This window comes from Chenopodium album, chromosome 22, assembly GCF_948465745.1.
Source record: "Chenopodium album chromosome 22, dcCheAlbu1.1, whole genome shotgun sequence".
Taxonomy (NCBI): Eukaryota; Viridiplantae; Streptophyta; class Magnoliopsida; order Caryophyllales; family Amaranthaceae; genus Chenopodium; species Chenopodium album.
In genome coordinates, this window is record NC_137855.1 from 32,867,476 (window position 1) to 32,895,361 (window position 27,886).

Here is a 27,886-nt window from a genome sequence, read left to right on the forward strand (position 1 = left end):
TAAAGTTATAGTAAAATAATCAAAGCATTGCCATAATATAAAGTAAATGGTAAACTTTACCAAATAATTACTTTGAAAAGTTCATTCTTACTATATAATAGCAACTATAATCTTCGTAATTTTCTAATAAACTGTTTTTAAAAAATCAAGTATAAACGACTTAACTACAATAGAAAATCATAATAGATTAAATATTACCTTAAATTAGGTTAAAAATGATCTCATAATTACCACAAAGTTACCTTAAATCATGTCGAGTATGTACACAATGTACCCAAAGTTATATTTATTGATGTGTCTTGTATATACGTAGTAGTTATTAAGAATGAATATTGATTATTAGTTTATCGCAAAGGGATCAAATTATTTTGGATAATCGTCTGGCGACGGCAATGGAAATGGCCTGGCATGGTGATAAGAAGAGGTGGCACCACCAAGTGGGCACAACGATTGGAGATGGCCGGCTGTGGTGGTGGGTTTATATCATACGGAGTACCATATTACCATGTGAGAGACTAGAAATAGAAATTCATGTTATAAGAAATTTGACAATGTTGTATTACTATGAATTATTAATAGTTTTGAGTTTGATACTCCATTAATCCATTGCACACCCATATTATAATGACGAATCAACTGAATGGGCGGTCCAATGATTAATAAAATGTAATTAAGTAGATCTAAGTAAGATTATTATTATTTAATCAAAAAAAATGAAAAGAGTCATAATCTAAGAGACATTGTGTTGAGCAAATACATCATCCGGTGAACCCCATGCCAATGCATTTGCTGGGAAGGTTAATTCATGCCACATTATCACTCATCATGTATTATACTAAATGTAGTATTATTAGTATAATTAATAATACTATAATATGCTTGATTTTGATACTTTCAACTTTGAAAAATGGAGTGGAATTAATTAATTAAGAATAAATAATTTGAGCTAAAATTGCATGGAATTTGGTGTCATCAACTACGTATAACAACAACAATCCTTTTGCGCACTCTTATAATAACGAACAGAAACTGGTGTAATGGGGCCAACTTCGCGTCGGCATCCTCATTCATCTTATTTTTAAATGTAAAAAAGTTTGTCAACTATCAATTGATCATTACTTTAGAGTAATTATCTAAACTTTGTTAAATTTTATTTTAGTTGTAAGCAAATTCGGATAATTTTTGTTTTACTTAATTGGATTTATCTTATCTGAACCAATTTAAAACAAAAATTGTTGAGGATCATTGAGAAATACATATTAATTAACATCGCTACTTTTTAAAATGCTACTTTGCCAAAAACGTTTCATAATCACTATCCAAATGCTACTCAAAGCATTAAACGCTACTAAAAATGCTACTTTGCCAAAACAAAAGTTGTTCAATTTCGGACCGAATCATTTCAGATCAAATCACCAAGTTTTCAGATCTGGTCATAGAATTATTTGGAAAAATTAATATTTGTATTTGATTTAACAACCTAGAATTCTTCAAATATCCGGAATAAAAAAAAGTAGATAGGATACTTGGAATTTCGGATCAAATCACCGGACTTTTGGATCGGATACTTTTAAGTAGCCATACCAAACATATCCTAAACCCTTTTTTTTTTTTTTTTTTTTTTTTTAATCAACAAGACTTGCTAAAAACATGTACAACAGACAAATGTAACTTTCATGTTATGCAAACATTTGGGTAAGGTTAGCTTTAAAACTTTAGAAGTTAAGTCAATGTAAATTTTGCAAGTGCTAGCAGCCTAGCATTGGGTCTCTGGTAAGTTAAATTCCTCAGTTCTACTTCTAATCTTCTACCAGTATAAGAGCTTCATATACAGTAAGGCGTTCTAAGCTAGCAAGGCTTCCTCGGGTTTACATCATGGCTCACAGCTTAGGCGACAACATAAGTAAAGTTCATATTTTCTTCACTCTGGACTTCTGCGTGAACATTTAAAACTGACATAAGCTCTTCAGTCTTTACCTTAACTATTTAATTACTTAAACTACAATACTGACCTTTATATGGGATTCCTGCTTCAAGGAAGTCTGCGATCTGGTTTGTCGCTTGTTGCTAGCCTTGGTCCTCTGAGAGTTTAATACATCTGCATCAGCTTGAGTAGTAGATTTTGAGGGTTTAGCTTCAATTACATCCATTTTCTTCACCCTGGACTTCTGCGTGAAAATTTAAAACTGACATAAGCTCTTCAGTCTTTACCTTAACTATTTAATTACTTAAACTACAATACTGACCTTTACATGGGATTCCTGCTTCAAGGAAGTCTGCGATCTGGTTTGTTGCTTGTTGCTAGCCTCGGTCCTCTCAGAGTTAAATACATCTGCATCAGCTTGAGTAGTAGATTTTGAGAATTTAGCTTCAATTACATCCATTGGTTGTGGAGCCAGCAATCCAATTAGGTTGTCACACACTTTCTTATTGAATTCATCTCTTTCAGCATCAGACAGAGACAACACCATGTCATGCAGCTGTGCACCATTGTAAGATTCCAAAGCAGCAGGCAGGATGCACTTGGTAATATCTTTAGGGTTAATTTGACTTAAATCTTTATCCACAGATGCGGCATAATCATCCCAATTATAAGGAAATCCAAAAATGAAATCCCTGCAAACCTGTTCAGAAGCCAAGTTAGTTTATAAAATCTACAAAATTCATAAGGCATCACAGATATTTCACAATTCACATTATGACAAATTGACAGTGCCTAGTGACAAATTGACAGTGCCTAGGGCAATAACTAATTATGCTATTCAAGACTCTCTCTGCCCTCTATTACAAGTTATCTAGGTAATATTAATTACTGCCCTCTATTACAAGTTATCTAGGTAATATTAATTACTTGCATTAGTTGCATACCATTATGGAGAATAAGAGAGACGATTAACTTATGATTTCAGTAGTATTTATGAGGCAAACAGGGAGGGCCCTTGAGATGTATCTTTAGAGTTGGAGCGTAAGTACTACTGTGATGTTTCAGTGAGGAGTAATATGCATTTAGAAGCCGAGTTTAGAAAAAGGTTGAGAAACAGGAAGTACAGCATTTGCTGATGGTATTGGCTTCACATCAAGGGCTATTATAAAGATACTTTAATTTCCAAAACAGCAAGTAATGGGCAAAATTCCATATACGGAGTATTAGGTTGAAACAAGACAACACTTCCCTCAACTCTGGGAGGGACACCAGAAGTCCAAAGTGATCAGATTGATTTGATTGAATATTATAAATCATACAGAACAAGTTTGGGAATGAAGATATACATGCTTAGTGAGACCAATTGTGGGACCCCAAGTGGAAAGACCAAGCCACACAGGGAGCTTCAATTGTCATCACATGCTCAAATGCTCCTAATGGATGTTGTACAAATTCCCAAGAAAACCTGATATAAGTTTACCATCTTGATAGTGGAAAGAAGAAAATAATTGCATTAATTGTGCTTCCCTTACATAGTACTAGTACATCACAAGCCAAAAAAAAAAAAAAAAGCCATGAAGTTCCCCTTTTTATGTTTGCTTACAAAGTTACAATGATCACAGTGCTATAGCATCAACACAATCAAAAAGCTTATTACCAAAAACAATGATGTTGGCGTAAACCAAATATAGCAATCACTTACTTGGACTCGGGTACCCATGTCCAACACAGGTATGTCAGTATGTGTCCTAAGTGTTTGACTTGGCTACTTGTTTTTAAACATTACCATGATTTTGGTCCAAAACGAAGTGTCAAAGTTTCCATACCATGTTAGAGTGTCAAGGATCCGACATGGGTACTTGAAGTGAAATGAAATGTGAAATGTTTGACTAGCATATATTAGACTACTAGAGACGTACTATACTCCACACATTACATAAATGGTGAAGGTTAGTATACAACAAAAGAAAAGGTAGTCAATATTTTAAATAGTTGAGAGGAAGAGTTATTGCTGGAGGACAAGGGTGGAGAACTTCAATTACAAGTATTGAACTGCTAATGAATCGAGTAATACACAATAGAAGGGAAATACCTGAAAACCTGACTTTCAAAAAGGAAAAAAAAAAAAAAAGAAGAGCCCCTTGGAATACAATCAAATATAGATCCCTAGCATCTCATTTCTAATTGACTATCATATTTTCACTTTCACTGAGCCTCAGATTTGAACGTCCTATTCCTACACCAAACAATTCCTTTTAGCACCTTTCACATGCTGGAGCTTTAACTTTAAGGGGATGAGTTCAACCTTTCTTGCATTTGGTGGTATGTCATGAGTTGTACATAAGATGTAATATGTTATATATTACACTATCGAGTAATCAGCAGACTAATGAACACCAGTATTCATAAGTCAGTCTCAAGATGCCATTCATGGCCATGAAAGGCCATACTATAAACTGAGGGAGGAAAACTGTAAGATCCTACTGGGCAAGAAGGTATGAAAAGACGAGAATTCCTATAGAAAGACGATTGCTACTGCAGAAATTCTACTAACGAATACAGTGTGTGAAATTGATTTAATCCAGTCCTCTCCATGTCTAGGCAAAGAATAGAAAAATATAAGTTCAAACATCATTTAATAGCATAAGATTCGTGTATACAAATGATCTCCATTCGTCCAAAATGTATTGAAAAGCTGCTATCAATAACACCATTGGGTGCTACTGACATCTGAAGCTAACATCTCAGGAAGTCAGCAGTCACAGTAATAAATGACATTTTAAAAAGCCACACGCATAGACTAGAAACCAGGCCAATTTACTCTAAGGACAATCTTAAATTGTAAACAACTGGGATCCAATACCAGATGCCAAAAGAGAGAAATAAGGAGTATAATCTGTATCTAACTTCTTTTATCACAATTAACATACACACACAAACACAAACACAAACACCAAAAAAGGCCCAGGGAACTGAAAATATTGTAAAGACAAACCTGATCAATACAATGCTGAAATATTCTAGGATTTTATGGTGTCTATTAGCCACCAAACAGTAATGTATCACAGGTGGATCGTAGAACAAGCTAAATTCTTAATGAGAATGCTTACAAATTTATAATGATATGCAGCCAGCATATGTACTTACCTCAGAGGAAAAGCCATTTTGTTGTGTGCGAGACTTGTTTATAAAGCCACACAGAGAAACAATAACACCATCAGAAGTTTCAAGTGTGGTACAATCATGCCTCTTTACAATTTCTATAGAGTGAAATTCTCTCGATGCAAATCTCCTTTTAGCAGGAGCAGAGTGAAACTTTTGTTGTGGAGTATCACATCTACAAGCAAACAAATCACAGCAATGTTAAAAAGGTGGTATGATATTACTGCTCCCTTCATCCAACAATACTACATCTCCAGTCATACACTTAAATCCCTTTCTTAGAGGCAATTTGCATGATTAAAGACGAGATTGCATAATAAACAAAATTGGTGCATTCTTCGATTCACATGTTAACAATGCAAATCAATGTGAAACTTCCTAAGCCAAATAACTGAATACAACCTGTTTAACAGTTTCAACACAACCACCACGATAAAGACGAGATTGCACATTTGCACTAGCTCTAGTGCTCTACCCAATCATCCACCCTTCTAATCTCACCAATAAGCACTATCACACTACTCCCTTCCCATTAGCTAATGTAAATAGAATCGGTGAATATCAATTAAGTCATATTGCAAACTAATATTCCATCAGGAATAACTGACGAAAATTCCACTATGATATCAAATATCCTTCAATCAATCAAAGCCTTAATCCCATAAGTGGGGCCGGCTCCATGCCTACATGAACCAAAAGTGAATATTCACTCAATCAATTAATCACTAATAGAATAGCTACTGCAGAATGTCAATGTGTATACTTCTTGACATTAAATCGGTGATTATTCCGACTATAATATCCTTCCACTATAGAAAAAGAACATTCAACGAACCCAACATTAACAATTGCAGTTTCAAAAAGATGCAAAAGATATATTGAGCATGGCATCCAGTAATCGGATAACATAAATATACTTCGTATTTTCTATGCCACATTAATTTGGGTTCAACCTATTTCACAATATTATCAAATCACAGAGAACTAGTTTATTACTTTAGATTAATACTCACTCTAGACACTGGCTCCGAGATGTCTATTATACACCCGAGTGTAATCTAGAAACACCCGATTACTCCAAGATGTTCGAGGATATAAACTAACACCCGACTGTATAATAAAAATCGATCAGATAACCCGAAAAATTAAAAACCAAAAAGCAATCCTTACTTTCTAGTTTCAATAGGACGACCGCTAACAGCTAAACCCTTACCATCATCAAGTTTGGAAAGCCACCATTCCTCAAGACAAATCTGCAAATCCAACAAAAACCCATCACTATAAATGATAATAGCAATACAAAAAACATTCAAATTTCAAAAAATTATAGCTCAAATTAAGGGGATTAAAAAGGGGTTTAACCTCAGTAGGACGAGTGAAGGTGCGCTTAGGTTTCTTAGAGACAACTTCACCGGCAATTTTGTGAACAATTGGACTAAAGGGTGCCTCCATTTGAGCACATAACAAAGGTTTGTTTACCAGAATTTGATTCAAGTATTTGTACCAAGTTGAAAAGCCGCGAGAATAGTTGAAATTTTGGATGATGGAAAGGAAGTTGCAACTTGTTAATGCCAAAAATCGTCAAGGGACGACGTTAGGCTGGGACGTCGACGGCTAGACCAATTAAGCTATAACTAGCATTTTGGCCCGTTCAACGAACGGGTTGAAGCTCATTTTATTTTTCTTGAAATGTGTTACTTATTTGTGTTGTATGTGTCGGTAATTTTTTATAATAATTTGCTTAATTTTCTTACTTATAATTTGCAAGTTAGGAATACATAAAGATTTTAACATTAAATAATGTGTTATTTTAACTTTTACATTAAAAGGGTATAAAGAGGAGTACAACTTTTTTTTATAGTGAAAATGAAACACTAATGGAACACTCCATTTCTTACTCAAATTTGCAAGTTAAGAATGCATAAAGACTTTAGCATTCAATAATATTTTATTTTATCTTTTACTTTAAAATGGAGTATAAAGTGGAAATATTAATTGTTGTGTTATGTGGCATATGGGTGAATTACGATGACATGTGTCATATAGGAGATTGTGGTTTCGCTTTTTAAATACTAAGTATAGATTAATCAAATGAGAAAATAATAAGACGAAACACAACGATATTTTGTTGATGCAGAAAACCCAAAGAGACGGGAAAAACTGCGGGTGGGAGAGATCCACCGATTTCACTATGAATATTCAAAGGTTACAATGTGTTTTTAGGCGTAAGGAATGATATGCTCTGTCTCGACTGACTGTTCTAAGTTACAAAGTTCTATATATATAATAACTAATGATTTGATCTTGATGATTTATCCGTCGGGGCTTCGAGATTATCTTCCCCTGATTATAGGGAACCAGCTAACTAACATTGACTGAAGCTTGAAGCAACGGCTACCTTGACTGGTCTTGAGTACGATCTTAGTATACCTGGTCAAACGGATCCCTGAATCATCGGGACGTCAGTTGCTACCTTGAATTCGACGCTCGTGCTCTCTTGACGCGTCATAAAAATTCTGCACTAACAATTTGCCCCTGATTGTTTACTTTGGATTCCTCGAGATTCGAAGAAACAATCTCTAACTGCCAACTTAGCGCACTATTCCTGAATTTTCTGACCGTTAACTCTTCTTGTCCGTTTTCTTTAACTCCCACGTCACTGCACACTTTCCCATTTTCTTTATGGAGGTAACTGCCAACTACTTGTTATAAATGCAGATCAATTGAGAAATTGATTTCTTAGTTTACTTCTGAATTTTCAAAAAATTTCAAACACTTCTCACATTTGAAGAACTCCGGTGCGATTTTTTGAATTTTCCCGTTGTGATCCGCTCTTTCTTCACTCAGGTAATTTCCTTGACTCTAATCTTTTGATTTCCTTTAATTTTTACTTTGAGATGAAGGGGGGTAGCTCTAGATCTAGGTTTTCACTTAGAATTTTGGAGAAATCTAGGGTTTTACCTGTTGATACTATGACGACGCATGAGAATCCTGCAAGCACGATTACCGAAGAAGAACTTCCAGCTTTTGCATCCATGGCGGGCTTCCCTGAGAGTGCTCTGATCATGATTCCACCTAATGATAAGCGCCCTGAACACTGTCCTGATGGTCACGTCGTCTTTTATGAGTATCCTTTTAAACTGGGGTTCAGCTTCCAGTTTGATGCCTTAACTCGCTCTTTCATGGAGGTGCTCGATTTGAGCCCAGGGCAAGTAATGCCTCTAGTCTGGAGAGTTGCTCAGGTGATTACGAAGATGACTGAAGGTTGGGAAGATCCTTTCGATCTTTCTGACTTGGCTCATGTATACAAGATCCATGTTGAAGCTTCTAACAGGTGTACTCTTCACGTGCGACGCGGTCGTTCTCCCTTGGTCGGGAAGGTGAATGCCAATGACCGGGGATGGAAGACGCGTTATGTATTTGTTGACAAGGAAACTCTTGGGGGAGACGCCCAATGGATGAGGACTGGATGGCGTGGCGGAGGTATACTTCGCTCTATCTTCGTCGTTTGCTGGCATTTTGATGTTGACACCTTTTCTTATATGCTTCTTTTTGCAGTGATCGACGTGAACGCCGTAGTTGCTGGAGACAGGAGTGACAGTAAAGTGAAAGCCTTCCTGAAATTTCCTCTAAAGGACAGGACGTTCCCTAGTTCTGGTGCAGAGATTGCAGAACGCTCTCCCTCGAATTCTAAAGAAGACGTGAAAGTTCTTGACGAGACTACAGCCATGGTTTCAGGTGACGTTTTGTGTCACCTCATTTCTTCAATGAGTTTCTCTGTTTTTCTTGACTTTTGTTTTTTTCCTCCGCAGATGCAGCTCATTCTTCGAAAAGTAAGGTTGTGCCCATCTCTCACAACGAGATGTTAGAGAGGGCTATGAAGAAAAAGAGGAAGTTAACGTCTTCTATTGACGTTGTCCTGGACACCAAGCCTCTTGACTTCAAAGTTCCTGAGCAAAAATCTGAGAAGAAACCTGTTGAAAAGAAGCTTGTAGACAAGAAGGTTCCTCCTGTGCGTTCTAGTTCTGCTGCCAAGGAGAAACAAGTCAAAGAAGAAGATTATGAAGTTAGGGTTCCAACCAGTTTCTTATCTGGGGAACCTAATGCTGCGTCGTTGTGGCCTACTACAGAGAAATTGTTTTTCCCTGGCTCTACAAAGCGTTTGAGTCAGTTTTCTCCTCCAGAGATAGTGAGTGAAGCCATCAACCTGCAATTGAACGTAAGGACATTGATTTCTTTTTCATTCTTTCTTGTTGTATTTGGTATAATCTCTGGTATGCTTTTGACGTTAATCTTGTTGTTGCAGTCTTTTCAAGATTTGTTGGCTATCAGGGGTCACTTTATCTCAAGTGAGAAAGAAATGCGCAACGTCAAGACGGCGCTTACCGCAGCTAGAGGAGAGGCTCGTACCAGCGGCGAGGAGTTAGCTAAGGCTAAACGTTCCCTGGAAGCTGCATAAACAGTTATGGGAGAGAAAAAACAAGAGATTGCCAAGCTGAACAATGACGTCAAAGAACTAAACAAGAAAGTGGCTGACCTGACCAAGGGTACTGCTGATCTGGAGAGACAGTTGCTCGACGCCCAGGAGGACGCCAAAGATTCCAAGTGTCTGGATATGCTGACTGGTCGGGCCAAGGTGTTAAGGTACTTCTTGGCTGACCGTTTGACGAAGGAGGATGCCCAGAGAGAGGTGGACGTCTTCCTCCAGAATTTGGGCACTGAGGCAGACCTTGCGTCAGAGTCAGAGAAGGATGCTGAGGATGCCAAGTCTACTGCTGAGTCCATGCCTAGCACTGTCGTGGACGCATCCGAGGTTCCCATAGAGACTACTGCGTCTGACGTCTTAGTGGAAGCTTCTGTCGAGGCTACTGGGCAGGGCCAGAACATGGAGAAACCTGCTTAGGACGCCTGACTGCTGGTGTCCCTTTCTTTTGATGTTTTGCTAGACTTGCTTTTTCTGCGTTTGTGAACCTTTGTTGTTTCTGTATTTTGGACGCCTTTTCTTGGCGGTTTGTACTTTGAACTTATTTGCTTTCCTGCAACATTTTATTTGACATATTTGCTAAGAATTCAAAGCCTCTTGTTTTTACAACGTTGGTCATGCTTACATTATGATAAAAATCATTACAAAAATGGATTTCGTAAATGAATGCTTTAAACATTTACAAAGTTTTTTTTTTCTAATGTATTTCTGGGCATGGAAGCCTAGTTGAATTCTGGCGTCGAAGCCACTGGCGACTAAGGCCGATTCTGGCGTCAAGGCCACTGGCGACTAAGGCCGATTCTAGCGTCAAGGCCACTGGCGACTAAGGCTAATTCTGGCGTCAAGGCCACTGGCGTTACAGCCTATGCTTCCAACGTCTGATGAGGATTCCACTATCTTGGCTTGGTTGCATACTTTGTGTTTGAATGACCTGCGTCTCGTAAGGTCCATCTTGGTGTGTTTCTGCAAAACAGACGTTAGACTTGGCCGTTGGCGTTTTGGCCAACGGCCCTCCGATGCTTAAGTCAGTATCCGTAATAGAGAGAGAAATATGGTAACTAAATAAAAAATGAATTTCAAAAAAGATAACTTTTTAAATAAGTGGCGTTCCAACTTCGTGGAACGATTTTACCTTCCTTGGACACGAGTCTGTATGCCCCCTTACCTGCGACGTCGACAATCTGGTAAGGTCCTACCCACGTTGGACCCAGCTTGCCATCCGTGGGGTCCTTGGTGTTCTGGAAAACTCTTCTTAGTACCCAATCACCAATTCTGAAAACCTTTGCCTTGACCTTTTTGTTGAAACATCTTGCTACCACTTGTTGTTGTGCTGCCATTCTTATGAACGCTGCCTCTCGTAGCTCTTCACTGGAGTCCAGATTTGTAACCATTTCTTCGTCATTTTGCTTTGTCGTCATGAGGCCATATCTTGCTGTTGGAATGCGGACTTCTGAGGGGAGTACTGATTCACATCCATACACCAAGGAGAAGGGTGTTTGGCCTGTTGACGTCCTTGGGGTAGTCCTGTTTGCCCATAGAACGGAGGGTAATTCTTCTACCCATTTCCCCTTAGCTTCTTTCAGCCTTTTCTTTAATGACGCAATGATGGTCTTGTTACTTGACTCTGCTTGGCCATTGTCTTGTGGATATCTGGGAGTGGACGTACATAGCTTGATGTTCCATTTTTCGCAAAATCTTCTTGTTTTGTCGCTGATGAATTGAGACCCGTTGTCGCACACAATTTCGGATGGGATACCAAACCTGCATATTATGTTACGCCATATAAAAGATATAACTTCTTTGTCGCGTACCTGGGCGAATGAATCAGCCTCGATCCATTTCGAGAAGTAGTCGGTCATGGCTAACATGAAGACCTTTTGCCCTGGAGCTTGAGGTAACTTGCCTACGATGTCCATCCCCCATTTCATGAATGGCCAGGGACACAATGTTGGATGCAACTCTTCTGGGGTTGGTGCGACATTCCTGCATGACGCTGGCAACTATCACATTTGGCGACGTACTTCTCTGTGTCTTTCCTCAAGGTTGGCCAAAAATAGCCTACTCTGAGTAATTTGGTCGCCAATCCTCTTGCTCCTGCGTGGCTTCCGCATTCTCCATCATGGTGCTCTTGTAATGCTTCCCATTGTTCGTCACCCACCAAGCATCGTTGGAGGAGTCCTGTCGAAGACACTTTAAACAACACGTTATGTAAAATGGTGTATCGGGACGCTTTATACCTTATTTTCCTTGCTTCGAGGGGGTCGCCAGGGAGGACGTCTTCTTTTAGGTACTTCACTATAGGCGTCGTCCAGTTGTCTGCGGCTGTTATATCCATGACGTCTGGCGCTGAAGTGGTATCAATTGATGGCGTTGTCAAATGTACAAGGGGTATGCTGGAGAAAGGTGATTTTTTAAGGGCTGAGCCTAAGTTGGCTAAGGCGTCGGCCTGGGTGTTTTTGTCTCTGGGGACTTGTTTGATGGAGAATGGGTTGAATGTTTTTGCTATGGTTTTTGCCTTTTCGAGGTATGCCATCATCTTGGAGTCTTTAGCGGCGAACTCCCCATTCAATTGGCTGGCGATCAATAGTGAATCACTGAAGACGTTGAGTCCTGTAGCTTGTAAGTCTTGTGCTACTTTCATCCCTGCTATTAAGGCTTCGTATTCTGCTTTGTTATTTGTTGCTTTGAAGTCACAACTAATGGACTGTACTATTAACTCCCTCTGTGGCGACTTTAGCACGACTCCTAACCCTGCTCCACGTTGATTAGATGATCCATCACAAAACATGGTCCATGTTGATTGTTGGTTGACGTTGTTGATTAGTTCCAACTCTTTCTTCGCTGACGTCTCAAGTTCCGGGCTGAAGTCCGCCACAAAATCGGCTAACGCTTGGGACTTTATAGCTGTTCTAGGCTGATACGTGATGTTGTATGTGCTAAGATATATGCTCCATTTGCCGAGTCTACCTGTTAATTCTGGCCTACGCAACACAGACTTGATAGGGAAGTTAGTCCTCATCACCACTGGGTGAGCTTCAAAATAATGACGCAGCTTTTTGACTGCCGTATATAAAGCAAGTATGAGTTTTTCTAAGGAAGAATACCTGGTCTCCGCGTCTAGCAAAGACTTACTTATGTAATATATGGGTAGTTGTTGCCCCTGGTCCTCTCTTGCCAGTACGGCGCTGACGGCTATTGGGCTGACGGCCAAATACAACTCCAGCGTCTCATGAGGTTTTGGCTTGGACAGCAACGGTGGAGTCATCATGTAGGCCTTCAAGTCTTGCAAAGCTTTTTCGTGCTACTCGGTCCACTCAAACCCTTTGTTTTTCCTGAGGACGTCGTAGAACAGATGGCACTTATCTGAAGACTTGGATATGAAGCGGTTCAGAGCCGCGACGCGTCCTGTTAGCTTCTGCGTTTCTTTGACGTTCTTCAGGGATTGGATGTTGATTATGGCTTTGATTTGATCGGGGCTTGCTTCAATCCCTCGTTGCGTCACAATGTACCCTAAGAACTTTCCTGCAGACACTCCAAACGAACATTTAGTAGGGTTGAGTTTCATACCGTACTGACGTAGGACGTCGAAGGATTGCTTGAGGTGGGAGATGTGGTCTGACGCCTTCTTGGACTTGACCAGCATGTCGTCGATGTACACTTCCATCGTATCACCTAGCTGATCTTTGAACATCTTGTTTACAAGCCTTTGATATGTTGCACCTGCATTCTTTAGTCCAAAGGGCATAACTTTATAACAATATATACCTTTATCCGTCATGAACGCTGTCTTCTCCTGGTCTTCCGGATGCATTAGTATCTGATTGTATCCAGAATAGGCGTCCATGAATGTCAGTAGCTCATGCCCTGCTGTGGCGTCCACCATCGCGTCGATGTGCGGCAGAGGGAACGGATCTTTGGGACACGCCTTATTGAGGTCGGTGAAATCAATGCACACCCTCCATTTACCGTTCTTCTTGCTTACCACGACGACGTTTGCCAACCAGTCGGAGTATTTCACTTCTCTAATATTTCCAGTTTCGATCAGCTTTTGCACTTCTTCATTAATGATCTGGTTTCTCTCTGGCGCAAATTTCCTACGCTTCTGCTTCACTGGACGGTGATTTGGATCAACGTTCAACTTGTGCGAAATGACGTCAGGGCTTATACCTGTCATATCCTCATGTGTCCAAGCAAAGCAATCTGCGTTAGTTTTAAGAAATGAAATGAGGTTTTCTCTCATACCTGGGTCCAAAGAAGCCCCAATTCTGACGGTTTGCTCGGGTTTGCTAGGATCCAGCGCTATTTCATCAATGGATTGTTCATCTGGTTCGTCTGACGCTGGTCCGTGCTGTAATTGCTACGCCGTCATTTTGCATGGCTTCAACGTTGAACTGTAGCAACTTCTGGCTTCCTTGGGCTCCCCCTTGATCTCTTGGACTCCCCACCTTGTAGGGAACTTCAAACTCTAATGATAAGTTGAGGGGACGGCTTTCATCTTGTGAATCCACGGGCGTCCAATGATGGCGTTGTACGCCGATGGGCAATCTACTACGTTGAACTTGGTTTGAAGGTTGATCCCTCCTGCAAAAGTAGGCAGAATAATTTCTCCACTAGTATTAAGTGCTTCACCACTAAAACCTACCAGTACCGTAGATCTTCTGACCACGTCCTTTGCATCTATGCCCATATCTTCCAGCGTACTCTTGAAGAGGACGTTTGCTGAGCTTCCTCCATCAACTAGGACCCTTTTGAGCATGCAATTTCCTATGGTGAGAGAGATGACCAATCCGTTATGATGCTCTTCGCAGCGTTCTCCAAGGTCGCAGTCGTCGAATGAGATGGTCATGGCTTCCAAGGCTTTGTCTTGGTTGAATCTGACGTCTTCTGGGATTGACTCTTCGGACGTGTCTTTCCTGGCTGCCTTTCTAGCTGCGGAATATGTTAGTCCACATATATCTAATCCACCAGAGATTACATGAATTACCTTAGTAATGGCCGGCCCCTTTGGAGGTTCCTGGTCAGTCGCGTCCTTTCTACTCGATTTGCCTTTGCCCAGCAGCTCCTTTAGGTAGCCTTTCTTCAATAGGTAAGCCACTTCACGTCTCAGACCGTTGCAGTCCTCGGTCATGTGACCATGATCACTGTGGTAGTCGCACCACTTGGTCTTGTCTTTCTCTTCTTCGGGCTTGTCGTTCTTTCTGGGCCATCTGGCTGCAGATCCTAACGAATGGAGGGCGTTCACCACTCCCCCAATGTCGACATAGAAGCCATACTCTGCTACGTCGGGGAATGATTCGACGTCTGACCTGTCATTTTCATCTAATGGCGCAGGGTTAGCATTATCAAAATCTTCGACATTGTTTACCTGACTGGGCCTGTCGTAGGGCTTTCGATGCCAGCTTTTCTTGGGATTGGAGGGTCTCCTGTCGACCCTGTCGTTGTTGGACGGGTTGAGGCTGTTGACGCCTTTCCTGGCGGCGAGATCATCTTCTAGATGCATCTGAGCCAAAGCCCTTGTCCTGATCTCTTCGAATGACGTGCATGGATATTTAGTCAACTCTTTGTATAATTCTGATTCAGGGAATAACCCCCTCTTGAAGGCTTCGATGGCTGTGCGGACGTCATAATTCTTGATTCCAATCATCTCTTTGTTGAAGCGTCCGAAGTAGGATTTGATTGTTTCCCCACTACGCTGCACGACGCGGTATAGATCGCTGGTCTGCTTCTCTACCTTGCAGCTGTTGTTGAATTTGGAATAGAACCTGTTACACAAAGTTTGGAAATTAGTAATAGATCCTCTTTTTAAATCACACATCCATTCTAAAGCAGGGCCAGTAAGAGTTGCTCCGAAAGATTTGCAGAGGACAGGCTCGAGCATGTCGCGCGGGATGGAGTATTGCCACATCCGCTGCTTGTAATGCTTGACGTGCTCCAATGGGCAGGTGCTTCCGTCATAGAGCTTTGCTGGAGGAGGGATATTCAATCTTCGAGGGATGTCGGCCATGGAGATCTCGTCCACGAACGGCGACGCGGCATAACCATCTGGCTCTTCCGTCACAGTTGGGACCGGTGCTCCTGGCAGCTTCTTCAACAGTCGCAGCAGCTTGGCGTTCTGGGCCTCTATCTGCTTCAGCTTCTAGGCTGTTGGATCGACTTCTCTTTCCTCGTTGAAGTTGCGGTCACCCTCTCCTTTGTCCCCGTCATCATCTTCATCATCGGCGTTATCTTCCGAGTCCAGATTCATCATGGAAGAGATGTCATTGGTGTTGTTGCGCTTTTTTGGGGCCTTGCTCTTGACGGACTCTAACTCTTTGCGCAGGGAATCCACAGTTCTCTGGCTTTCAGACGCCAAACGCTCGTTTTCGGCCTTTTGCTTCGCCAGTTCTTCCTGAGTTCTGCGGACCTCTTGCATCAACTGCTCCAACGTCACGTCTCCTGAAGAAACCATGTTGGTGGAGGGATTTTGTTTTAAAAGGGCGGATTTTTGAGATTTTACGAAGGGAATCTAGTCGTCAGCCCCACGGTGGGTGCCAAATTGTTAATGCCAAAAATCGTCAAGGGACGACGTTAGGCTGGGACGTCGACGGTTAGACCAATTAAGCTATAATTAATCAAATGAGAAAATAATAAGACGAAACACAACGATATTTTGTTGACGCAGAAAACCCAAAGAGACGGGAAAAACTGCGGGTGGGAGAGATCCACCGATTTCACTATGAATATTCAAAGGTTACAATGTGTTTTTAGGCGTAAGGAATGATATGCTCTGTCTCGACTGACTGTTCTAAGTTACAAAGTTCTATATATATAATAACTAATGATTTGATCTTGATGATTTATCCGTTGGGGCTTCGAGATTATCTTCCCCTGATTATAGGGAACCAGCTAACTAACATTGACTGAAGCTTGAAGCAACGACTACCTTGACTGGTCTTGAGTACGATCTTAGTATACCTGGTCAAACGGATCCCTGAATCATCGGGACGTCAGTTGCTACCTTGAATTCGACGCTCGTGCTCTCTTGACGCGTCATAAAAATTCTGCACTAACACAACTTTCAAAGTAGCAATAAATTAACTCTTATTTTTTTTTTGACGGATGTTAGGAAGTCGGGGCCTCGGGGGGGTATGGCCGTATGAGACAATTTAGAGCTGTTCATGGGCATGACCCGCTAAGCCTGCCCAACTCGGCTTGCAAATAGGCGGGCTTGGACAATTATTTCGAAAAAAATTGAATATTTAGGCTGAAAATTTTACACTACACCCCCCCTCTCCAAGTGACGTCATTTTGAACATATAATATTTCAAAACTGAACATATTTTATTAATAGTTGTAAATGAACATACAATTATTTATAATTGAACATTTAATTAAGGAGCATTATTATAGATGAAAAATGTATAAAATTTATAATTTTGTACTTGTTATTGAAATTTTTTGAAGGTAGCACACACTCTTTATTGTAATTGTAAGAATCATTTCCATGAAAACTACAATATAGCACACACTCTTATTGAAATTCCTTATTAAATTTGTTAAAAATAACTAATTCATGATATAATTGGGTGCTTTAATTAGTAGTATAAAATTGAACTTTTAAGTATATGCACATATTCATTTTAAAATTAATGCATTTACTTGTTGATCATGAATAAGAACAAAAATGAACATTTATCAATACGTAAATTAACATTTATATATAATGAAAATGAACATTTATCAATACGTAAATTAACATTTATCATCTGTTAAAATGTGAATGACGTTATACTAACATATAAATGAACATTTAACAAAATGAAAATGAACATTCATAAAAATAAAAAAAATTAAAGAAATAATAATAATAAAAAAAATAACTACGAACTATAATCTTTGTTTCTCTTCTCTGAAACGGTTTCCTTCGCTCTGCAAACAAAAATGAAGAATGTACAGATATAAATTATTAGTTCTTCAATAAAAATAGCTAAGATTATACTATAATACTTACATTGATTTACATTACTATATATGTAAATGAACATTATGAATTTCATATATGATCAAAAGATTTCATAGTATGCATAAGACAGTTTCTCAACTCACATGAATGAATATTTATGCATTTCATAAATGTGCATAACGTATGATAAAAATGAACATTTTTTATTTTAGCATATAAAGTCAAATATAATCTCAAATAGATTCAAATATGCAAATGAACATTTATAATTCAGTATATGTTCATATATTACCTCGGAATTGTAGAAATGTTAACATTTATACCATAAGTGTTAATATCTTTTAAAAGTTCTTGATCTACAATAGGAGATTTTTACAATGACTATGTAGTAATATATAAATAAATATTTGTATTAATCATTTATTAACATGTGAATGATAGTATACTAATATATAAATGAACATTTATCAAATGAAAATGAACATTTATAAAAAAAAAAAAAAAAAAAAAAAAAAACCACTACGAACTAATTTAATTAATGCTTACTTTTCTCCAGATTTTTTTGATGTTCTTCTCTGAAGCTATTTCCTTCATACTGCAATAAAAAAAAATGAAATACTTCATACTCAAAATTCAAAATGTACTTGTTCAAATTACTACTTTTAAAACTAAAAACAGTAAATGTTCTTGTAACACAATTGCAACAATAAATTATTAAAATTAGGTTTTATACTCTTTTTCAAATTAAATATGAACAAAATCACTTACTCCTTTGAATTTCGACCTTGATTTGTTGAATTATGTAGCAGTTGAACAACTTTTTTGGATAATTTGTCGCAAAGTTTGTTGAAAATTTTGGATTAGAAAATGCTGAAAATGGGTGTTGAGAGAGAAAATGCAGAAAATGGGTGAGGAGAGAGAAAGTGAAAAAAGATAAATGGTGGTTTGATTTTTACTGTACAATTGTAGAAAGTGGGTATATGAGGGAGATTGTTAAACGTTTAGAGGGGGGTGTAGGGTGTGGTACCTACACTAGGGTCTAGTGTATACCAATTATATTTAGGCGGATTAGGACCGACTTGTTATTTTAAATGGGCGGACATAAATAAGACAATATGTACCACGGACTAGCCCACTCGGCCTGTTTATTTTAAAATTTAATATTTTTAAAAAAATTTAAGTTAGTTAATTATGTCGTATGTTTTAGAAAATAATTACAAGTAGAATATATTGGACTCCAGATTTTATTAGCTACAACTATTTATTTCAATTTTGTATTTCATCATAAAAGACTGTATTAAATAAGTTCCTTCTTTCATAATTTTCACTAACATCGTCATAATTTTATTGCGATTAAATTTTTTTTAAGATGACTTAATCAAATAATTTTTAACATAAGTAAATAATAAAAAGATTAATTAGTGGTAGAAACAACTAAAACATATATTTTAAGCCAATTAACCCGCAGGCAAGCCCGACCAATTAATATGGCGGGTATGGACAATTATCAAACCCGCATATAAGGGCTTGAGTTAACTACATTAAACCCGTTGGGCAAAAAATGAAATATAAGCCCGACTCGTTTCCCGCCCAAGCTCGCAAATGATCACCTCTAGTTTGGGTGGATTTACGGTTCTTTGTTGAGGAATTTGACAGCTGGGTTTTTGCCTTTTTGGAAAGTGAAAATGTGCTTCTCTAAGCAGTAAGCAAGCAAGACTGAGATGAATTGTTAAGTTTTGTGTGGATTTATATTAAGGGCTAATTTAAGGCGTGTTCGGCATGACTGTTTTGAGTAGCTTTTAGTGGTTTGATTTGATCAAACCACTACTTAGTAGAAAATATGAGTGTTTGGCAATGTAGTAATAGAATTATTAGCTTTTGTGAAAAGCTATGTAGCTATTGGAATTTTTCTTTTAAATTTTAGAATTTTATAGCTAATAGCTAGTTAACAACTAGTTTACCAACACTCATACTTAGTTAATTATTTTCACAACTAATAGCTAGTTGACATTTAACAGCTACACGTACAACTAACAACTACTATCACACCTTACAACTGCCTCTACCACTACATTTTGCCAAACACACCCTTAGTACACCTTATTGTTACTTATATGATTTGGTCTGATTTGACCAAATTTTGACCAAATTTAGACCTTTTAAGTATAATAATATACATTAAGGCATTTGGTTCGGAAAATGAAAATGGTGTGGAAATGAAACAAATAAGAGGGGGGAAATGAATCATTTAAGTATGTAAGTATTACCTTTTCATTTGTTTAATTTAACCATAGATAAGGGTATTTGTTGAGAGGAGGGTATAGCATTAAGCGTTAATTGTGACACTTGGCATCCTTTGATTGGTTGTATTTTAAAATATATTTAAATAATTATTAAAAAAAAATAATAATAATTAAAAAAAATTACAGCCAAACTTCAACTACCCTTCCTACGCCACCACCACCGGCCAACCCCTCCCCTTACCAGTGACCCTGCCCATTCCCACTTTTTGATCCTTTGCTAGTTTGCTCTATACATATTTTAACTTTATGTATATATTTTTTTTATTAATATTGATTTGTGTGCGGCTGATCATACTATGTGGACGGTTGTAAAATAACAAAGTAACCCCTATAACACTGATCAAATAATCCCTATAACACTAACGAAGACACTAACCGAGTAACCCCTATAACACTGATGAAGTAACCATTATTATGGCTGGCCACATCGCAGATAAAAATTTGTGTAAACCAATTATTGTTACGCCCTGTTCACTTCACTTTAAAAAAATTATATTAAGTAAAAATAATTTCAGTTCAGTAAAAACAAGTTCAATTTAGTAAAATTAATTTTAGCTCAGTAAAAATAATTTCAGTTCAGTATTAATAAGTTCAGTTTAGTAAATTCAGTTACCTTAAAGAAGAATTATAATAGAAAATCAGTAAAAATAATTTCAGTTCAGCAAAATAATTTCAATTCAGTAAAATTAATTTAAGTTTAGTAAAAATAATTTAAGGTTAGCAAATATAATTTTATTTCAATAAAAAATTTCAGTTCAACAAAAATAAGGTGAAGTAAATGGGGCCTTACTCCGTAATTTAATATTTAATTCTGTGTATTTTCCTAATATCAACCATATACACCATCCGTTTCCAAATACTTGTTCCACTTTCCTTTTACGGCCGTTTTTAAATACTTGTTCCATTTCCTTATTTGTAAAGCTTTTATAATATTTAATTCATTTTTGTCAACTAGTGGATCCAATTTTATTACTTTTAGATTTTCTCTTCTCTAATTTACCTTCTACCAACCCTACTATCTCCATATTTTAATACGTTCTCCATATTATCCTAACATAACGGAGCAAGTATTTAAAAACGGAGGGAATAACGATTAAAGTTGTGTGTTGACAATTATACCCGATAATAATGGTAATTATTCAAAAACAAAGAAAGCAATCACATGTGGACTAATCTATACCGACGTGAACCCGATTGAATCCGAAATCCAAGACGATCCATCCAAAATCCTCCTACTCGTTAGTCCCCTATCTAGAGTCACTTTCACAATAGTTCAAAGCAGAGCGGGCCACTAGGGTACCAATCACCATCTTCCCTACCTTTTCAAACACTTGTTAATTAATTACTACCTAATGCTTATAAATCAATCTACTACTGTACTACTCTGTCTACTCATACTAATCAACAAAACTCTACCTGTCCTTTGATCACAAATTGAAATCAAAATCGAAATAATCTAAGGGTATGTTCTATTCACCTTATTTTAGGTGTAATAAGTTATATAAAATTTCAGTTAAGTTCAGATAAGTTCAATTTAGATTTGATTAATAAGATCTAATAATAAGTTCAGATGGGATTAAATAAGTTCAAATATGGTGAATAGTACACACCCTTAAACTGTATCATTACGCATTCTATTCACCTCATACACGGGCCGTACACTTAAGATCAAACTTACAAATTGAAAATAAAAAATTATATCACTACACAGTCTACGCGCCTCATACACGGGGCGCTCTCTCTCGAATATCCTTTTAATAGTAGTAATAATAATAATAATAATAAATCGGTTGGTTAATATCATATCAGCCACAATTAGTGGCAATCTGGCCGTACAAATTCCTAACACTTGAACATTTCTTATGTCATAAAAGTACCATTCATATTTATAAGATCCACCATTTTCATTTTTTTTGTCAAACCCCACCAAATCACCATGAAACTGAGTTACACCCCCATTTTCTCTCTCCTAATTCTCTTCATCGCCGCCGTCTACGCCACCGGAGAAGGCGGCGATCCGATTTCCGGCGGAATTGGCGATGTGGGTTCGTCGTATATTCGATTTCCATCACTTAAATCAGTGTTTAGTGCAGAAACATGTGAGCAGAGTTATGGGTTTTTACCATGTACTACAACTGCGTTGGGAAATTGTTTCTTGATTTTGGTTTATGGGTTTTTGATGTATACTGCTGCTACTTATTTGTCTAATGGAAGTGAACTTTTGTTGGAGATTTTGGGTCCTGGTATTATTGGTGGTCTATTTCTTCCTATTCTTGGTGCTCTTCCAGATGCCATGCTCATCCTTGGTAATTTTTAAATTTTATGTTGTACTTTGTACTTGTTATTTTGGATTGTTACATTGTTGTGGATTCGAATCTCGAGGTTTTATAAGATATGAGATCGAATCTTGTCTATGTCACTCACTTTTGCGGCTCTCTTTACACTAAAGTAAAAAAATAATTCCATGGTTTCTATTATTGGGTTTGATATATGGTTAATTAATGGGTTATAATTTTTGATGCTATGATTATATTGTTATCGTTTTATTTTAAAAATTTGATGTTTTGAATTGCATTGTTTTTTTTTAAAAGAAAGAATTGCGTTGATTTTGATTTATGAATCAATACAATTTGATGTGTTTTTGCCTTTTTAATTTATTACTAATTCATGTAATTGTGGGGTATTAAGTTATATAATTACTGGATGATGAATTTCTTACATCAGTCCCGTGGATTGTGTTACATTGAGATGTAACGTTACATTTTCTCGTGTGCTTGGCACATGAGAAGGAAAATGTGAGAGGACGTAAAATTACATTCAGATATAACGTGGAGACCCTAACGAATTTTAGGTGGATCATGAGTGAAAGTTCTATGTCAAATAGAATATTCAAAATTTACAGACTTGTCTATGTCCCACTGCTAAATTTGCTTCAGTTGGGTGAACTAAACTGGTCAAAAACAATCCAAGAAAGAATTTTTTAAACTGGTCAAAAACAATCCAAGAAAGAAATAATAGTCAAACAAAGTATTTCTTAGTAGTTATATTGAAAGTTTGACTATTATTTTTTAAACTTTAATTTACGAGGATTATGCTACAGTGGCTTAATTGTGATTTGTTTCCATTACTAATTCAGTACAAGTATAAATTTGTTTATGCTGGGTCTCAAGAATAGTGGTTTGTCTAACTATTGGTTTACTGTTCAAAACTCAACATATACATACAACGAATTAACAATGATAGTCATGAATGAATTCTGTTAGTAATTTTATTTAGTAAATATAAGACATATGGACTTAAGTTTAGCTTGTTTCTTGAATGAATTTCTTCTGTTGCAGCTTGATTGGATCAGTCTTTCCCAGAGACATCTTATTCATTGTTTTAAAGTCATAATGCTGCTCTTTTACCGTTTATTTTTGGATCCTGACTCATAGAGTCGTAGTTGATCTAATGTTATGTTTGGTGTATGATTCTCAAGCGAGTTACCTGGTAAAACTTCTCAATATCATTGTCATATATCACATCTAGTAACTGCCTATATAGTTTGTTTTACTTTTTATTTTCCTAGAATGGTTTACGAAATCTGTTGAATATGGTTATTATACAAACATTTGAATATGTTGTTATACACCTTTTAAATTTCTCGTGCAGTATCTGGCCTTTCTGGAACTCCTGCAATTGCTCAAGATCAGGTTTCAGTTGGAATGGGGTTGTTAGCTGGTTCCACAGTAATGCTTCTTACAGTTATATGGGGTTCTTGTGTTTTGATTGGCAAATGTGACCTTGAGAATAACCGTGCAATCGATGAACAAGATACAAAAGGATTTAGCTTACTAGGTGGGTGCCTATCTGTTGTAAATTTTTGGCATGTTGTTTGTTCATCAAATACCTTTGATTATGCTCACTGCGCAGCCAGATGCCTGCTTAAAATTCCAATGCAACGTACAGATGAACTGACCCATATCTGCATGCCATCCATGCAACATCAATCTGTATGGATTTTCCATTTCTTTGTACAGCTATAGCCTGCATGGGCAATTTGATATCTTTTTTCCCGATTTATTTCTTCAGGTTCTGGTGTTTCTACTGATATTTGGACTAGTTATGCTGCAAGGATCATGGCTATTTCTGTATTGCCCTTTCTTGTCGTCCAATTGCCTCAAGCTCTCAATTCAAGTTCAGGAAGACATTTGGCTGTGCTGATTGGCCTCATATTATCTCTTGTTATGCTGCTTAGCTACTGTGCTTTTCAGGTAATTATGCTTTGGATAGGATGTGTGGCATTGTAAATATTGCTAAGTAATTGATTCAGGTGAATATGAACCACTGATTTTGATAAATATATATTTTCTTCCATACGGCTGAATTTATGTTGGAATTCTAGCTATGTCCTTAGACTTCCTTGTGTGCCTTTTTAAATGGCTTCAGAGGTTCTTTGTTGCTGCTTTTTCCTTGTTATTTTGGCTGATAATATTGCAACACCTGCATTATTGTATTGGTCTTGTGATCAGTATAGTAGGGGGTATCATTTTACAATTTTAAAATTACTTGTAACTAGTTACGTCTTTCTTTGTTGAGTATACGAGTCCATGATGCAGGAAAACTTGAAAAGAAAAAAAAATCTGAATGTCTGAATCTGATGAGTCTTAGATTCCAAAAATTAGAGCTGCATCATCTCATTTTAAAATCAATATTCAGATAATACTCTGATTCATCTTTGTTAGCTGGTCTGAGATTCATTAATTTACTGAGGCAGGTTTTTCAACCTTGGATTCAAGAGAGGAAGCTTGCCTACGTCAAGCATAAGCGTGTGCTGACAGGATTTCTTAAACATTTGAAAAAGCATTCTCTTGGAAGACTTTGCAAGCCTGATGGCACGCTTAACGATGATACTGTAAAGAAGTAAGTTCTACTAATACCATCTTTTGATTGGTAATGCACCTGGCAGAAATAGGAAGTCAAAAGATTTCGCTTTTCATTTATTGCCTGATGTTTGACAGGGTTTTTAAGGCAATTGACCGAGATGATAATGGTTTTCTCTCAAAAGGAGAACTTGGTGCATTTGTTGTTGGGATGAATTTTGAAGGGGTGAGTGTAGGCATGGGTGAAGATGATATTGTACAGAAAGTTATGAAAGAATTTGATGTAGAACGGCCAGATGATAGGATTGATCTAGAAGAGTTCACTATGGGAATCTCCAAGTTGCTTAATGTTGTGAGAGGTGACAAGGTTTCCCATCATAATGCTGACACAATGAAGTATTTAGATGACTATGATGAGGTTGGTTGGTTGTATAACAAGAGCTTTACTTCATATATTCTGAAATTTTATCTGCTTGATGGTTGTAACTTTCTAAATCTTCATATGCAGGAAGCTGAAAGAGAGCATTTTCTGTTGGGTGATTCTGGTGAAGAGGGTGGTGAAGTTGTTGAAAATCCCAAGGCAACCACCATCAAGGCAGTAATATTTCTTGTGCTTGGAACTATTATTGCTGGTGTCTTTGCAGATCCATTAGTTGATGCTGTGGACAATTTCTCTGAAGCAACTAGCATTCCCTCTTTCTTTATCTCGTTTATTGCACTTCCTCTAGCAACCAACTCCAGTGAAGCTGTGTCAGCTATTATTTTTGCCACCAGGAAGAAGAAGAGATCTGCATCACTGACGTTTTCAGAGGTTGGTTTTTTCTTTTCTTTTTTTTTTTTTTTGTTTGCTTATACTTCATATATTATGATAGAGAGTTCTAGCAAGTTTGGAAGTGAATAAACATATCGAGTTTATAATATTTTGATCTAGTAGGAATGCCTTAGTCCCAAAAATGATTTGGGTAAGCTAACATGAATCTTCATAAAGAACCGTATGATTAAAAGAGCATGGCAAGATATCGATTGAATAAAAGTTCGGGGGAAAAAAAGGAAAAAGGAAGGGAAAAGTGTGTAGAGTGAGAAACAAAAAGAGTATACAAATAAAATTTATGGGAGTGCCAAGGGGATGAAAAAGAGGAAAACATGTGAGTATAACCTTTGCAAGAGAAATAGGTAGAGTTTTGCAAAACACGAGTATTTAAAGATCTAGTAGGGTTAGACACTCATCTATAAAACTTTTTTTTCCCCAATCTGTTGTCGGGGGGGGGGGGGGGGGGGGGATAATAGTGACTAGTAAAGGTTTAAGTATTAAAAGTAAATAGACAAGATCCCACAATGTCTATTTTTTTTCTTGCATATAAATCACAAAAGATGGTTACAGAGAACTAAAATAGTGTGTAAATAGTTTAGAGGGTACAATTTGTGCTAAGTTTTTTTCTCTTTTACAATCCATCACTCAAGTTAAGTTAGTGGCTGTGGTCTCTAGGTTTAAGTTTTTTGGTTGGTGTATTGATATTTGAGAACAAATGACTTCATTGAGTACATGCTATGGCTTTCACAACTGCTAGTGGTAGCTAGTCAATTTATTCCGGTATTCAGGGCCTATTTTTTCATAGATAGTACTCCCCGTTTGACACTATTCACATGTTCATAATTGACTACCATTTTCTATTTGTATGTGTAGTAAAATATAATCTCGTGGGATCATATTAGAATTATTTCAATATATATTTCCTAACTATTAGCTTTTTATACTTTTATCTATCTAAAATTAGTGGTTTTGAATTATTGATGATAACATTAAATAATTGTAATATAAGAAAACTTGTTGAGAATGAAACTGACTATCTTCCCCAGGACTTTAACTTTTACCCATGAGAAGACACTGAAGACACTTATGCTGTTTATTTATTTATTTATTTATTTATTCCCACAGTTATATGGAGCAGCAACAATGAACAACGTACTCTGTCTCTCAGTGTTTTTGGCTTTAGTTTATGTGAGAGGATTGACTTGGAACTTCTCCTCTGAAGTGCTCGTCATATTCCTTGTTTGCGTCATTATGGGTGGTCTTGGCAGCTTCCGCACTACATTCCCTCTCTGGACATGTTTTGTGGCCTTCCTTCTCTACCCATTATCACTTGTGCTTGTTTATGTCCTTGATTACGTCTTTGGTTGGTCATAGACCTGTTCATGACAATCGATCACTGATCCTGAACAATAGGTTGCCTTGTGACACACAAACATGATCTTCTATTAGTAAGGGTTTCTTCTCTCCTTTCCACCCCCCCCCCCTCTCGGCATCCTTCCTCACATGTGTGCTTGAGGTGTCCTCGATGTAAAATGCGGCTTGAGTGAAGCAGATTTCTTCTATGCACATCCTCTCTTTTGTACTAATTATATATCTATGTATCCTATCGAAACCTGAAACTGAATTTACAGTGTTTCTAGCCTTTCTACATCTATATTAATGAAATTTTCAGAAGTGTCATCCATATTTTCTGTTAATCGAAAGTCGGAAATAATGACATGGTCAAGGTTATTCTGATCACAACTTCACAAGCTTTGCCTTTTTGAACGTGAATTTTGGTCATAGTATATGCTTGTGGTTATCACTAATGACCCTTTGGTAGTTTTAAGAAATAGGACAGGTAATGGTAGTAGATACTTCATTGACTTTTTGTAAATGAAGTCAACTAGTTTCAATTGAAGGTCACAGTACTGTACTATCTGATTGTAACAGTATAAATTGGCCTGAACTAAGCAACAATGTAATCAATAATACTCTTTTTTTTTTTTCTTTTTTTTTTTCTTTCTTTCTTTTGCTTTTGCTGAAGGAAGAAAATTCCAATTTATAATTATTGGATAAACTGTCCATTACTTCACAAAACAACCTCTATTGGGAATTGTTGTTTCCAACACCAAATGACATTAATCTAGCTAGGTGATGGGCTACATAGTTGCCGTCCCTCTTTTCAAATGTGACCACACAATCGAAAGAAAAAGCTCAACCTAGCTATTCCATCTTCAAAAATAAATTCTTAATAAGTAAAAATAAGATTGAAGATAAAATGATCTATAAGTTAACTGGTAATTTGACTCTACTATTGTCGTTTGCTTTAGTTGGTTTAGGAGCTGACACCCTGTATATTTGTTCCATACTCAGTAGCGAGCTAAGAGGCCCTAGCAACTACTTTGTTTGGTACATCC

The 27,886-nt window shown here is 37.4% G+C and overlaps 4 protein-coding genes across 4 annotated transcripts; 1 reads left to right on the plus strand and 3 right to left on the minus strand.

Moving 5' to 3' along the window:
* Positions 1-1,435: 1,435 nt before the first annotated feature.
* Positions 1,436-6,652, minus strand: LOC145605983 (uncharacterized). Its single transcript, XM_081662052.1, has 6 exons — positions 6,449-6,652; positions 6,257-6,339; positions 5,072-5,261; positions 2,247-2,624; positions 2,013-2,168; positions 1,436-1,934 (listed from the first exon to the last, which is right to left on the minus strand). The coding sequence occupies exons 1-6, from the start codon at positions 6,536-6,538 to the stop codon at positions 1,911-1,913; spliced, it is 921 nt and encodes a 306-aa protein (XP_081518178.1). The 5' UTR covers positions 6,539-6,652; the 3' UTR covers positions 1,436-1,910.
* A 4,841-nt stretch (positions 6,653-11,493) lies between these two features.
* Positions 11,494-12,834, minus strand: LOC145604214 (uncharacterized). The gene has a single exon (XM_081660151.1). It carries the CDS (start codon positions 12,832-12,834, stop codon positions 11,494-11,496), a length of 1,341 nt encoding a protein of 446 aa, XP_081516277.1.
* A 1,200-nt stretch (positions 12,835-14,034) lies between these two features.
* On the minus strand, positions 14,035-15,573 carry LOC145604215 (uncharacterized). The gene has a single exon (XM_081660152.1). The coding sequence runs from the start codon at positions 15,571-15,573 to the stop codon at positions 14,035-14,037; it is 1,539 nt and encodes a 512-aa protein (XP_081516278.1).
* A 6,105-nt stretch (positions 15,574-21,678) lies between these two features.
* LOC145604881 (sodium/calcium exchanger NCL-like) lies at positions 21,679-27,161 on the plus strand. Its single transcript, XM_081660864.1, has 7 exons — positions 21,679-22,120; positions 23,466-23,651; positions 23,886-24,067; positions 24,571-24,716; positions 24,815-25,094; positions 25,185-25,487; positions 26,613-27,161. The coding sequence occupies exons 1-7, from the start codon at positions 21,751-21,753 to the stop codon at positions 26,859-26,861; spliced, it is 1,716 nt and encodes a 571-aa protein (XP_081516990.1). The 5' UTR covers positions 21,679-21,750; the 3' UTR covers positions 26,862-27,161.
* Positions 27,162-27,886: the final 725 nt, after the last annotated feature.